This window comes from Brassica rapa, chromosome A10 (genome assembly GCF_000309985.2).
Source record: "Brassica rapa cultivar Chiifu-401-42 chromosome A10, CAAS_Brap_v3.01, whole genome shotgun sequence".
In the NCBI taxonomy this organism is placed as follows: domain Eukaryota; kingdom Viridiplantae; phylum Streptophyta; class Magnoliopsida; order Brassicales; family Brassicaceae; genus Brassica; species Brassica rapa.
In genome coordinates, this window is record NC_024804.2 from 431912 (window position 1) to 447268 (window position 15357).

Here is a 15357-nt window from a genome sequence, read left to right on the forward strand (position 1 = left end):
TTCGTATTTTTATAGCACAATCAACTTGGCTTGAAACACCTACAACAAAAAGAAGACAAAATGTCCACTGAGATTCAGCATTTTGTCGCTAAGATTCGATCCACTAGCAAAATCTATAGAAGAAGAAACTATAAGTACCTTTTAGATTAACAGGAGAAGCAGTCATGCCAAAGATGGCAGGTCTCTTATCCTTAGACGTTGTGTGGTAGAACTCTGACATCACCAGTGAGTAAGGATGTTTCTTGACAGCGTGGTGGCACTCGTCGAGGATCAGTAGATTAATCGATTCCATTCTGATAATGCTATGCCTCAGTATATTCAGCAGAATCTGTGCCGTCATTACAAGAACCTGCTTAGACTCAAACTCTCGCTGCCACCTTCTAGCATCCCAGAAGTCTTGTCCCATCTCACCACAGTAGTGCCCGACTTGAAAACAAGTTTGATTACGTATCACCTCCGCTTGCTGATAAACCAAAGGCACTTTAGGAACCAAGAAGACAGAGAGCATTTTTCTGTTCTGGCTCATTAGATCCTTATGAACACTTTTGATCAGAAGAATGGCTATAAGTGTCTTCCCCGCACCGGTCTCAAGGAAAGCGATTGTGTTCTTCGCTTTAGCTTGTTCAAGCACATCCAACTGGTACCGCCTCGCTTGCTCTTCCACAACTTTCTCTTTGCGTTGCTCTTCAGGCTTACTCTTCTTATTATCCTCCTCTGCCTCTTCTCGGTGGCTTCTACGGCTCTCTTTCTTAACATCTCTTTCGTGATCAGCTTCCCAAGTACCAGACCGATAAACAAGCTCGTTCGAACCGACTTTGTCCCTCTCCCAATAGCCTCTACCTTCTCTATTATCTCTACCGTCTCTTCTGTAATTGTAACCATCTCTTCTCTTGTTATGAGCACCAGCCTCCTCGTAGCCTCGAGTCCGTTTCCTATTCTTCTCGCTCTGGTAACTACAAACTCTAGCTCTCTTCCTGTTCTTGTCTCCTTCCTCTTTCGACGCATCCTCTCTCTTAACGCCGCTCTTTTGCAAACCATTCTCCTTAGTAACAACATCGCCAGGATTCAACTGAGGAGCCTCGTTGTTTGGCAAGCCTCCACCGTTCTTGATGGTGTCTAGAATGTGATCGATCCCACCGAAGAAGTCGTTGTTGACGATGGACTCAGCGACGGCGACAGAGGAAGGATCGAAATCGGAGACGAGGTCATCGATGAGATCGCAGGAGATGTCCTCGCAAGCATCTAGCCAGTAAGATGGCTTGTTGTTGACATCCTTATTACTACGCTCATCCTCCATTACCATACCTCTATAACCAAATCAAATCAAATCAAAAATCAAAATAACTCTCTCACTCAATTAAAAATTAAAACCTTTTTAAAGATAAATCTCAGAAGGAACTGAAGAAGGGAAGATGTTTACGGGTGAGAGAAGAGACAGGGTTGGGGTTAGATAGACCGTACGAAACGAAACACGCCAATCTTCCTGGTTAGAAGGGTCACGAGGAAGAGCAAGCAAAGCCCTAGAGAACCAAAGATTTTATGGAAAAAGAAAAAAATTAAAACCCTTCAAAAGAAACTTAGCAAAGAGTGTGATTCTGAGATTCCACGGTCTATCGAACCCTACTCTGTTTCACTCTTCTTCCTCTTCACACTTCTCTCTCTCTTCTGTTCTGTTTTCCACTTGCTCCCTCTCTCTCTCTTGTCTTGCCTCTGTTTCATAATTTTCCTGACTTGTTTAATAAAACAAATATTGTTATTATTATTTACTGCAAACCAACCGTGTTAATTCGACGCGTTATTATAACTTTTATGACAAATTGTAAAGTTTTTTTTTAAGTTATCTAAAGAACTTTTTTCTCAAAAATAAACTGCGACCAGATATTTGCCCAAAAAAAAAAATTGATAATAAATGTGTGTTGGCTGTCTTTTTTTTTCAAATCGGATTTTTCCGACCGACCGTGGTTAGATTAGATTCCGTAAGGGACAGTCAAAATAAATTCTAACCTTTTTCCTTCTCTTTACTGGTTTCGGGAAAGTTAATATTCCAATAAGATATTATTGACTAGTGGGAAGGAAAGTGCTAGTGTTTGGTCGGCTCTGATGCTTTGTTCGTTCTGTCATTCTGTGGACTGGCTCGTGCGTCTTCTTATTTCTTTCCCTTTGTAAATAATTGGCTTTGAACGATCTTACTTTAAAACATCCTCCACATTCATAATAATAACATTTACTAGCAAAAAAAAAAACAATAGCAGTAAATAAATACGAGCAGTACCTTGCTTTTTCAATGTTTGTAACGCTACTTTCAAACTAGCATTTGTTGTTGTACTAAGAAAAAAACTACAGTATTGAATTAATGAGTAATGGCCACTGGCGTTAAAGTCAACATTAAAGTCATTGAAGTCCATCAATCTATTATAATATGTGAATCGTACATTACATTAAAATACATCCTACCTTCTTTTTTCATCGAGTATTTTTCTAATGTATCAGTTTCAGTCACTCACACTGCCATGGATGGACTTTGAACTTATGATACGACATTGACCGTAATTTTGAGAATGGATTATTTCTTATAATTCTCCAGAACAATAATCTAAAGATTGAGCAAATGACATACTATATTGAGTATAATAATTTCCCTGCAGTTATTGAATCCGGACGTTATTTCGGTTTCTTGTATAATTAACCGACCAAATTAAATACATCAAATCAAAACCGGAAGCATTCAGCATATGCGAATATGAAGATAGAAAGTAAACCAAAAAGTGGATCCGAACAAATCTAAGATATTATTTTGTTCTCTTTCCAGATTGTTGCAAAAAAAAAGTCTGCATGGAAAGCAAAACTCGATCGATCGAATAACAATATTCTTATTCTCTTATGCATGCTAAGACAATTACAGCTTCTTACACTGACTAGCTTACAATTCACGTCTAGTATTCTTATTCGGTTATACTTCTTTGTTTGGTATTTGATTTCTTGTATGGAACATGAACCTAATGCATATTTTCGACGTATGATTTGATTTCAGGATTGTCTAGACGCACATGGGGGTACGGCCCATTTGAATCTTCAGTATAGCCCAATATTATCGAATCAGCGGTACATTTGTGACCAACTAACATTAACAATGGGCCTTGACACCTAGAAAATAAGAAAACCCAAATACGACATCTTCATCTTTCACTTCCGTATAATATTTTTTAATCATTGTTCACTTTACTTTCATACACCTTCATCACTTCACTCACTTGGCCGGTTATAATTTTTAATAATATAGAAGGATACTATTGTTATTCTACCAGCGTATACAGGTATTCTACATGCAATACACATGACTATTACGGAAGATTCGAGGCAATATTTGAAAGTATATTGTAACAAAATTGATTTTCTAATCGAATAGATAAAATGGCGCCGTATTTTGTTGTGAACCCACAAAATTGACCTTTTTGGACGGTTCGTCTAGAGAGAAGAGATCTCCAACGAAAAAAGACTCTGAAGTGTTGTTGGAAGAAGATCCATCACAGAATTCACGTTTCCAGCAGTGACCGACTTTGATGACCCTCGCCGTCATTTTAGCAGAACCCCACCCGCTTAACTGAAGATCCTGATCCAAAAGATCCGAGTTAGATTTTGCATGATCAGAAAAATTCTGAATACTTGGAAAGAAACAGCCAGGTGGTCGGTTTGGCCGCCGCCCATTTTCAAACCGGGCCCGGTCTAGTTAACATCAATACCAATCCCTTTCCAGTAAGAAACTACGGCGCGTGTATGTTAAGCACCTTTCAGCCTTTTTCATTTAATACCAAATTCCAATTGAGTGACGACTTCCCCACGCACACAACTCTTTGTTTCTCATGCAAAAAGAAATAAAAATAATTGTTTACAAATTATTAGGAGTAATTATTCAGGATTAGGCAATTCGGTTTCTAGTCAATCATTGTGAATCGACATAGTGATTATCGTTAGACTTACATTTAAATATAAATTTTTATTCTTTCGGTTTAGAAATTATCGTTAGACTTACAAAAATGAGGCCTGGAGCTTGGCTCAATATGGGTCGGCTTAAACGCATGGCTCTATAAGATATGTTTACAAACCAAAAGTTATATAATTCAAATAATTTTTTAGTAACAAAAATTTTGAAGAGAGAGAGACAAAGACAGAACAAAAGCCTGCGAAGCCTCCAACGGTATTCATTGTGGACCAACCTTAAGTGTGGGGCGACTCTATCTATATATCTACATTTCATTATATATGATTTTGTCCATATCTCAATTTAGCACTTCGTATTTCTATTTTCTGGGCTCTTAAATAAACATTTTATTTGCGATGGAAAATGAATCAACCTAAAAAAGTTTTGTTTCGAACTTATAAGATTTAGCATATAAAATTATATGTTTTTACCTTTTAATTGCTAACGAGACAAGGGGGGGGGAGCTTGGTAATTAGGGTTTTATATATTTGATGACAAAAAATTAGGGTTTATATATTTACCCCACCACTTTGTCTTGTTTCGTTTGATTATCTTGAAATGCGAATGCTTTGATATTTTACATTAGTGGACCGTACCGGTCCATTCATTCTTGATTTCTAGTGCCAGTTATCAGTATATATCGACTAGCTGCAGATAACTTTTTGATAATGTTTATCGACAAATAACTCGTTGTATAACAATAACTCATGTTCTAAGAAAGTTGTGCACCAAATGATGTTTAAAAAACTATTATTCACAAATAAATCATAAACCAGAGCTGATCAATAGTTCAATTTTGCTTAATTCAAAACTCTTAGATGTATATATATATATATTTTTATATATGTTTATAATGTAGAGGCCATATGAAACTGGCGTTCATCTATCGAAGGTACATGCAACCCATAGATAAAAAGAATATATAAACTAGAATATCTTTATTTCTCAATTTCCTAAAACATAATTTCTGACCTTTCTTTTTTTGAATGAAAAAAAAGGAAGAAAAGAAAAGCTATATAAATGAATCAAGACTCCTAGACTTTGGGGCACACATGACAGTTGCCATCATCAACATCACATAAATCTGCTCCATGCAAATGGACAATATCTTAAACATCCTCCTCCTCCCCCCTAATATCGATAATTCGTTTAAATCGAGCTAATTATCGTATAACAGAACACAAAAAGTAGATTACAATTTGTTTATCAAAAATTACTATAGTTTTATTTTTATTTTTTTTACCATAAGTACCGTAGAATTTATCTTTTATAAGAATTCTCAAGAATTTATACAGGATTCCTAACTCATTTAAACCCTCGTTCTAAACTATCAGAACCCTAGCTAAACCTACAGTTTAAGGGAACTATTGAAAGCTTTAGATTTGACCATACATAATTTTGGAATACAATAAAATAAAATATGGTACTTTAATTTAAAAAATTACCCAACTTGATATATACTAAAGTATACATTTACATTGTGTTGATTTTTTTTACATTTAGTATTGGTTATCAACTTACATTGATTAAATTTTAATAGTTGATCAACGATTGAGATGGTATTTATGACAATTAAGCCCCACTACATCACATACCTTGCTTTTTTTTGTCAGATCAGCTTTAAAAACGACCAAGTTCTTAGCATTTCAAAAATGGCTACAGGACAGTACGTAGTTTAGAAAAGTTAAAATTCAATAAAAATCCCAAGGGGCCTAGCTCCTCATCCGAGTTGATTAAAACACACATACAAAAATATATAAATATGAATAATATATAAAGAAAATAGGTGTGAAAGAGATCGAGAAGAGTGGGGATGCAAAAATGTGAGGCTGTTTGGGACAAACTCTAGAGAGAGAGAGAGAGAGAGAGAGAGAGAGAGAGAGAGAGAGAGAGAGAGAGAGAGAGAGAGAGAGAGAAGAGAGAAGAGAGAGGAGAGAGAGAGAGAGAGAGAGAGAGAGAGAGAGAGAGAGAGAGAGAGAGAGAGAGAGAGAGAGAGAGAGAGAGGAGAGAGAGAGAGAGAGAGAGAGAGAGAGGAGAGAGAGAGAGAGAGGAGAGAGAGAGAGGAGAGAGAGAGAGAGAGGTGGTCCTTACTCTATTCCATGTTTACTGCTGTGAAATTGTAACACTTCACCTTCTCGTTACCCTTATCATTTATGTTTGCTTCCCCTTTAAATCCAACCCTAGTTTCGCTTAACTCAAATTATATACACTACATCTCGTACTTATGTCATATCTAATTAGCTAGTGAGTAGAATTTGACTGAGTTTATGAGAAATTGTACCGGACACAACTAGGGTGTTAGTACGATATACTCTAATTAAGTGACTAATAACTTAGGATTTGAAGGTTTTGATCATCGGATACTGATAATTAAGTGACATTTTTTACATTATATTTGGATATGTGTTATTCTAAAATTTGGATATCCAAATAAGTTATATAAATAAAACTTTACCATACACATATTTTTGAAAATGATTTGTAGCTTTTAAATTTGATTATATATTTGTCTTCAATCTACTCCTCTAAGACTTAAACTATAGGTTTTGTTTTTGTATGTTCCTAATTTTACTTCACTACTTAATAACTAGTATGTTGGTATGCCGCATACTGCTAATCACAATAACTATAATCAAAAAATTGTGCTAAATAATATAAATGGTTTGAAAAATGCTTTGTCCTTTTTACACGAAGGCGTATTAATTTTTATATATAGTAACTTCATTGCAATTTGTCTGTAGGCCAAAAGCAGAAGGAGGTTTGGGTGTGAGAAGGTTAAAAGATGTGAGTTTGGTTTGCAGTTTGAAGCTTATCTGGAGAATACTTTCAGCCAACACTCTTTGGGTTAACTGGATCAAGATGTACCTGATAAGGAAAGGGTCTTTGTGGTCAGTAAAGGAATCGACTCAAACAGGATCATGGGTGTGGAGGAAGATTTTAAAAAACAGAGAAGCAGCAAAGGAATTCTACCAAGTAGAGGTAAAAAATGGAAGGAAAGCTTCCTTTTGGTATGAGGCTTGGTCACCATTGGGTTGTCTAAAGGATTTGCTAAGTGACAGAGGCTACATTGATATAGGTATTTCGATAAATGCAAATGTTGAGGCTTGTGGAATGCATAGGAGAAGGCATCATCGAAATCCTATTTTCAATAGAGTTGAGATGGAGATTGAGAGATACAAAGCCACTAGAGTTGAGGAGGAAGATATTTCTCTATGGAAGAACAAAAATGGCGACTACAAAAAATGTTTCTCGTCGAGAGATACTTGGGAAGTAATTAGAGAGAAGCATATGAGCTGTTACTGGTACAAGGTAGTATGGTATAAATATGCAACTCCAAAATTTTCGTTCATATTATGGACAGCTTTGAATGGAAAGCTTCCAACTGGTGATCGAATGATCAAGTGGAGTGGAAGTATTGCTACTGCTTGTGTGCTTTGTCGGAATCACCCTCTTGAAACTCTGCAACATCTATTTTTTGATTGCTCTTTCTCTACTCAAGTTTGGGAGAACCTGATGAAGGGAGTGTTGGGGAATATCTTCACTTCGAATTGGGGAAATATACTCAGAATAGCTTTGGATCAGAGTCATGGAAAGATTAGGCTGTTTGTGATAAGATATGTTCTTCAATCAGCAGTACACACAATCTGGAGAGAAAGAAACAGAAGAAGGCATGGCGAAGATCCCTCACCGGTAATGTTATTGATCAAACAGATTGATAAAAATATGAGAAATAAATTTTCTATTATTCGAAAGAAAGGAGATGAAGATTTTGATCAGGGATTGTCATACTGGTTCAGTACCAGACTCTGAGTTGAATATGGAAGATATGAGCTTGAGGTTGGATGGGTTTTGATGAGGTCTAGTAGGAGTGAGTGCTGGAATCCAGTAGGAGTGAGTGCTGGCTACCTAGTAGGAGTGAGAGCTAGGTAGAGTTGGTGGGGAGATGGAAACCAGTAGGAGTGAGGGCTGGCCACCTAGTAGGAATGAGAGCTAGGTGGAAGAGATTGAGAGTTTGAAGAGAGGAATATTATACTTGGAAGAAAAAGAATTTGCTTTGATTTTTATCCAATTTTGTATAGAAATCTGAGAGAAAAGACACTAGTTTGTAAACAGGTTTTTTCTTTTGAATTCAATTTAACATTCAAAAAAAAAAAAAAAAAAAAAAAACTTCATTGCAATTTTAAATTGGTAATAAATTTTAAAGTTAAAATTGGTTCAGATTAAATAAACAAAAAAAAAGTTTCAGCTAGATATATAAATAGAATTGGCTAATTAATTAAAACGATTTATATTCCTTAATATAATCTATAAAGGGTTTTGTCTCTTGTTTTCTTTAATAAAATAGTTGCAAATGAGATATTATGGGTAGAGAGGTCCCCTTTAGCTGTTGCAGTTCGGTAAATAGCAAAAAGTTCAATAAATTGCATCTTCTTTTTAGCTCTGTATTTAAATTAAAGAGTGAGGGATGCTTGCAGTCTAACTTTTCCGAGCCAATTCATAGTTATGTATATGCCATTTATATTAACAGACTCATAATTTCTCGGTCATCATGATCTATTCGCGTTCTAGATGGTATTAGTATAAAAATTGAATACGGAAAATATGAACATTTTACAATATCTAACACACTAGAACTGAATATGAACCAAATTAAAAAGGTAAAAAATAAATTATAAATTAATGTAATTGCAGACTAAATGTATTTTTATTGAATATCAAAGCGAAAGTGGACTGAAAGTTATATTAAATCTGGAATTCGGTTTTATAGTGGTTGTTAATTTGTTTCTTTTTTTTATCTGAAAAAATGAACAAATGTCCAGATAAAACACCTAACTCAAGCCCGAGCAGAGTTTGTAGCTTCACTCCTGATGGCTGAAGCCTTGGCTTTGAGAGAAGTCTTGATCACAGTGCGGCAGCACGGGTCTTCTAACGTCTGGACTCAATTGGAATTCATTTTCTATAGAGCTCTTTGAAGTTCTCAGGAGTATTAAATTTATATCCTTGTTTTTTGATTTTATCTTTTTCTCTCATGTTTTGAGGTCATGTAATGGTCGAGCGGACTCTTTGGCAAAATCTGCTCATTTTCTTACCTCCCCTGCTTTGTACTAAACATTTTAAGTTTATGAAATGTATCAGTTGCCCAAAAAAAAGGCTAAAAAGAAAATGAAGAAGGTAAGTGATATTTTTTTTTTTTGTAACACAAGAAGGTCAGTGATTTTTTTTTTTTTTTGTCACAGGAAGGTAAGTGATTAGTTTCTAAAATGCAGTATAATATCTTTAACAAACGAACAGTATAGTTACATTATAGGCTGAAAACAGATTATGATAATTTTTCTCAAAAAAAAAGAGAGACAAATTATGATAATTGGCAATTCGTCAAATACAAGATCGGTCGTGTTTGAAACGCAAGTTTAAAGTATCACCTACTTATTATATACTTTTCTGCACGTGCTTATCGATTAATTCATATCTTTTGACTAATGTACTGATGACATGTATACCATATATCACAAATAAATAATAAACAATTACGCAGTTTAATAACTTGGATATTATCTGACCAGGTGTGACAGAATTGGATATTTTCTTGCTGTCTCAAAACATCAAACGCTCTTGTTATGGATGTTGATGGTTAAGACACATAAATAAAATAATAAAATATTTTGGTTGTTAATTAAGTAGTTATTAACTAATCAAGGATTCAAGGTTAGTATATCGCGATCAAATTATGCATTTTACATCATTTGTAATTTTTATGTTAGTTTCTCCAGATCAGTTATTTAATACTTTTTAAAATAACGTATATAATTTTCCCGGTGATGAGCCTAAAACGATCCTAGCTCGTAATACATCGACTTGCTCTGAATATATTTGGCATACACATATCAATTATATACTTAATTACTTATGTAATTCCTTATTTACAATTTTGTTTTTTGTGATTGGTGTATATGTATAAAATTTTGGACCACAAAAAACATGGACACATCAGCAACCAAACCAACCCCTCCCTTGTGATCTGAAAATAATTGCACAGTTTTTTTTTTTTTTTTTGTTCAAACAAATAATTGCACAGTTAATATGCGAAATTAGTTATATAGTTTTCTTACATAGAGATTATCAAATCTTTTGTTTTTGGAACAAATCTCCATTACTTAATTCCTTCTCATAACAGTATTAGACCGATAATCCACGTGACTTGCTCTGACAAGATAATACTAAACAAAGTTCAAAAAGAAACCTAGAGTTATTATAGTATTACTGCTATGTATTCATCATTGTTTTTTATTTAACTAAAGATTTAAATTCATCATTGTTTTTACTGGCATGATAAGTTAATTGATTTTATTACTGAGCGTAAAAACATTTACATATGCACATAGCTCCTCTATATGATATATGTTTAAGAGATTTCAACTGATTGTTTTATGGACTAACAGTACACAGTTTTAATCAGATTATCAAACGGTTGATTTTGATAAAAGTGTCTTCTACGATTATCGATATGGCAGAATTTGATAAATTATGAGTGTTATGTTATAATAATTTTGTTAGATAGGATACATGAACAACCAAAAAATTATGATCGCAGATGTTTTCTTATTTATAGCATTTTTTTTTCTTATTTATAGCATTACATGTATTTTATGCATTTTCCTAATATTGTGTGTGTTAAATTTCACGGTATTACATTTTTTTAATCACCAGTCGGGATGTTTTTAGAAAATGCTATAATTGTAATATCATATAGTTTTTATAAATGATTTATAACATCAGCCAATATTTGGTTTTAAGTTTTCCGGAGAAATGTATAAATTGTTGGATGAGGGTAAAATCCAGAAATTCTGAATAAGTCGAAAAATATAAGGTAAATAGATACAATCAGAGCGTTATAGTGTATGTAACTATGTATGTATGCATACACATGTTCAAGTAATCATGATATGCCAACAACTGGAATAGTAGGTGAGGATTATATTTAATTTAATGTGATCAAACGCATGTTTTGTAAATTTTTTCTCTACGTGGAAAATGCGTATTTCTTTTCTGTATATATACTAGTATTTATATAAACTGGAATCATTTTGACTAGTGCTAACTTACAAAATCTATAGAGAGATGTAGGCGTAAATTCCTTTAGTTAATGTTTTAACCAAAAAGAACTTGTGAACAAAAAGAAAAAAATAGCCACCAATGAAGAAGGGAAAAACATATAGATACTCGTTTAAAAAAAAGATGTTGATGGAATTTCAAACAATAACACTTCGTACGTGTACAACTTACATCTACACACATATAAGCACATGTACATAGAGATTCGAAATTTCAATACAGAGAGCTAACTCGAAGCCTAATGAAAAGGACAAAAAGCTCACATGACCCGAACCATATCATTCATGGGCCCCTACGCATTACTCGGTACCAATCTCTCTCTTAAGTCTTGAAACTCTGTCAAGAATCTCAAGCCACCATTTTTTTCTCCATCCTCTAAAGAGATAGAGAGAGAGATCCTCTTGTTTGGCAAGAATCCATTTTGAATTCCAAGTCCCGATTTGCTTTGATATTTTTCTCTTTCGTTGAATTCATTTGAGAGTCAACGCGAAGATAGTTATATATGTATACAGTTTGGTTTGAATTCTAGGGTTTTCATATTCCCCTAAATTTTGTGGTAAAAGAAGAAAGCAAAGAGAACAAATCGAACCAAGAAGAGAAAGACAACTTCAATTTCAACCTCTCTCTCTTATATTATAAGGTGAGACCACACCAGAACTTTAATTATTTTTTCTTCTTCCCTTCTTTTAATATATTCTTTGATTTTTTTTTCATTATTTCATCTATCCCTTTGATAACTGTGGTTGAATTTTCGTTTCGCTTGGTCTCTTAATATTATCCATCTAATGCATGTTGAAGATCTCGAGTTGAGTCATCATCATCATCATCATCATCAATGACTATGAACAACTACAGCTACAATTCATCAATTCAAGAACAGCAAGGGAAAGATTTAATCATCATCAAGATTCACTAAGAAACATCTCAAGAAAAGGAAGAAAAATTGAGTCCAAGAACAAGAACAAGAACAAGGAGGTATTATTCTTGATCAAGAATCACTAATTAAGATCCATCTCATAAATCTCAAGATAAGGAGCTTGGCAAGAACAACAACTAAAAAGGTTTAATATCTTGATTCAAGAATCCACCTCACCAAAATCAAGATTTCTCCAAGGAAAATCATATAATACCTCATGGATCTATCCCTAGCTCCGACCAGCTCCGACCAAGAACAAGACAAAGACCAAGAGTTAGCCTCCAACATCGGAGCAAGCAGTAGCTCCGGCACCGCAAACAACACTAACTTCCCGATGATGATGATCCCGCCGCCGGAAAAAGAACACATGTTCGACAAAGTGGTAACACCAAGCGACGTCGGAAAACTCAACCGACTAGTAATCCCTAAACAACACGCGGAGAGGTATTTTCCACTAGACTCAACAAACAACCAAAACGGCACGCTGTTGAACTTCCAAGACAGAAACGGCAAGATGTGGAGGTTTCGTTACTCGTACTGGAACTCAAGCCAGAGCTACGTGATGACCAAAGGATGGAGCCGTTTCGTAAAAGAGAAAAAGCTCGACGCTGGAGACATCGTGTCTTTCCAACGAGGTATCGGAGATGAGTCCCAAAGATCTAAACTCTACATCGACTGGAGGCACAGACCGGACATGAGCCTAGTTCAAACACATCAGTTTGGTAATTACGGTTTCAATTTCAATTTTCCGACAACTTCTCAATATTCCAACAGATTTCATCCGTTGCCGGAATATAATTCTGTCCCTATTCATCGGAGCTTGAACATCGGAAACCACCAACGTTCTTATTATAACAATCAGCGTCAAGAGTTTGTAGGGTATGGTTTTGGGAATTTAGCTTACTACACGGGGTCACCGTTGGATCAGAGAAGCATTGTTGGATCAGAGCCGTTGGTTATAGAGTCAGTCCCTGTAGTTCCCGGGAGATTACCTCCGGTGATGATGTTGCCACCGCCGCTTCCTCCGCCTCCTTCTACGGCGGGAAAGAGATTAAGGCTCTTTGGGGTGAATATGGAATGTGGTAACGACTATGATCAACATGAAGAGTCTTTGTTGGTGCCACGTGGAGAAATGGGTGCTTCTTCTTCGTCAGCTCTCAGATTCAATTTATCGAATGATCATGATGATGGTGATGATGATCAATTTGCTAAGAAAGGGAAGTCTTCGTTTTCTCTAGATTTCAGTCCATGATGAGCTTCATCATCCTCTCTTGTCTTTCTTTTTTCTACTACAATAGTTAATTTTCAAATTGGAGTTAGATTCCAGCTAGTAAGGGGAAGAAAGATTTCTTCGTTTTTATTATTATTATGAGTTTTGTTCTCTACATGTTTCTTGATGTTCATCACTAGGCTTTTGTCACCACGTTGAAACTCGCATATTTTAAACTTTTGTATATAGAAACCTATTTATAAATATTGTTTACATAAAATAACACGTTGACATGTCTCAAATTTCGTCTAATCGTCTCCATATTATTCAATAAAATTCTTTGTTTACCAGTCATCTTCACAAATTATACACTAATCTTACTACTTGGCAATTTGTGAAACTGCCTTCACTCTTTAGCTATAGCATTTCACCAATCAAACAGTGTACATCATCTCTTTTTTTTCCTTAAAATTTAGTTCGAGTTTAAAAATGATGGGTGGGAAACAAACTTATAAATTTCATGAATTGTACTCTCTGTGCCTATCTCCCTATACTGACAAAGTGTTTCATGGTACATTCTAAGCTAATGGGCAGGTCCAAAAATGCCTCTCTTTATTTCTCTCTCTAATGGTCCTATTTTGTTTGTTTGGTTACTCTTGCAATTTTACTCGGTTAAAGAGATTTTTGCAGGTTATGGGCAGAGAAAATAAAGAGAAGCTAGCTATGGAAGGACTGACTGATCCATTTAGTAATTCAATTTATATTATATAAAAACAAAAGGTATGATATGTTTTCACATCGTTTGACTTTTTATGATCACAGATTCATTAATTTCTCCTTTTTCTAATTCGAGATTCTTGTTTTATTATTAACCGTTGGTCAATATATATCTTTGTTTGATTTGCTCAAAAAAAAAATATATATCTTTGTTTGGTTTGGATTGTAAGTTGAAGTGATGTTTACCAAATCAGGTATCTCTGTAGATCTCACAAACTCACAAGCTCTTTTAGAACGCTATAGAACCCTAAATCATTTGTCAAGTAATTACTATATATGCCTCCGAATAAATAAATAAATATATATGTAGCCACCCTATACATACATACTTACTCATGAATGTATAAATAGTTTTATGAAACTTTTGCATGCAGTCTTTAGAGAATACAGTTTCCATCCTAAGATTCTCAATTGATTATAAAAATATTCATTCGTTGATACGTGTTTATAGTGTCATGTACGACTACTAATTTCTTGACTACAGAACTTTGTACATGCATAATTATAGATTTATAGTAAAAATATGATCATGCTAATTAACTACCAGTTCCTAGATCATGCTTCGGCCTTTTATACATATATTGTGGGCATGTTTACTATAATTATGCCACTACAAGAAAACAGCGACATACTGAGGGAAAAAATCGTCGGTATGTCGTCGGAATAACACTATTCCGACGACATACCGACGAAAAAAGTCCTCGGAAATAACTCCTCGGAATTTCATTTTTCCTCGGAAATTCCTCGGAAATTTCCGACGGAATTCCGAGGAAACGAATTTCCGAGGAAATTCCGAGGACCACAAGTTCGTCGGAATTTCCTCGGAATATTCCGAGGAAGATGTCGTCGGAATATCCCGAGGGATACACTTCCTCGGAATATTTCTAAAATTAAAAAAAAAAATATAAATTTATTTTTTTAAATTGAAATTCGAAAATATAAAATTAAAATTGAAATAGAAAATATATTTAAAATACAAAAAAAAGAAAATAGTTTTTATAAATAAAAAAAATGTTTTATAAATACAAAATTAGTTATAATAAATATAAATATTTTTATAAATATGAAATCATCTTTTTATAAATACAAAATAGTTTTTATAAATACAAAAAAAACTAAAATAGTTTTTATAAATAAAAAAATGTTTTATAAATACAAAATTAGTTTTAATAAATAAAAATATTTTTATAAATATGAAATCATCTTTTTATAAATACAAAATAGTTTTTATAAATACAAAAAATAATAAAATAGTGTTTATAAATCAGAAAAATGTTTTATAAATACAAAATTAGTTTTAATAAATATAAATATTTTTATAAATATGAAATCATCTTTTTATAAATACAAAATAGTTTTTAT

The 15357-nt window shown here is 34.0% G+C and overlaps 2 protein-coding genes across 3 annotated transcripts in view; one reads left to right on the top strand and one right to left on the bottom strand.

The window, feature by feature from the left end:
- LOC103844613 (endoribonuclease Dicer homolog 1) overlaps positions 1-1731 on the bottom strand; it is a gene marked incomplete in the record, with an annotated part of 10015 nt that extends 8284 nt beyond the window's left edge. The window contains 4 exon segments of one of the 2 annotated variants that reach the window (XM_033282227.1): positions 1-39; positions 139-1307; positions 1421-1520; positions 1625-1712. In XM_033282227.1, the coding sequence (XP_033138118.1) occupies positions 1-39; positions 139-1303 (1204 nt within the window). 2 annotated transcript variants of the gene reach the window in all.
- Positions 1732-11428: 9697 nt separating this feature from the next.
- LOC103844612 (B3 domain-containing transcription factor NGA3) lies at positions 11429-13511 on the top strand. The gene is made up of 2 exons (XM_009121413.3): positions 11429-11732; positions 11891-13511. Exon 2 carries the CDS (start codon positions 12226-12228, stop codon positions 13258-13260), a length of 1035 nt encoding a protein of 344 aa, XP_009119661.2. The 5' UTR covers positions 11429-11732; positions 11891-12225; the 3' UTR covers positions 13261-13511.
- Positions 13512-15357: the final 1846 nt, after the last annotated feature.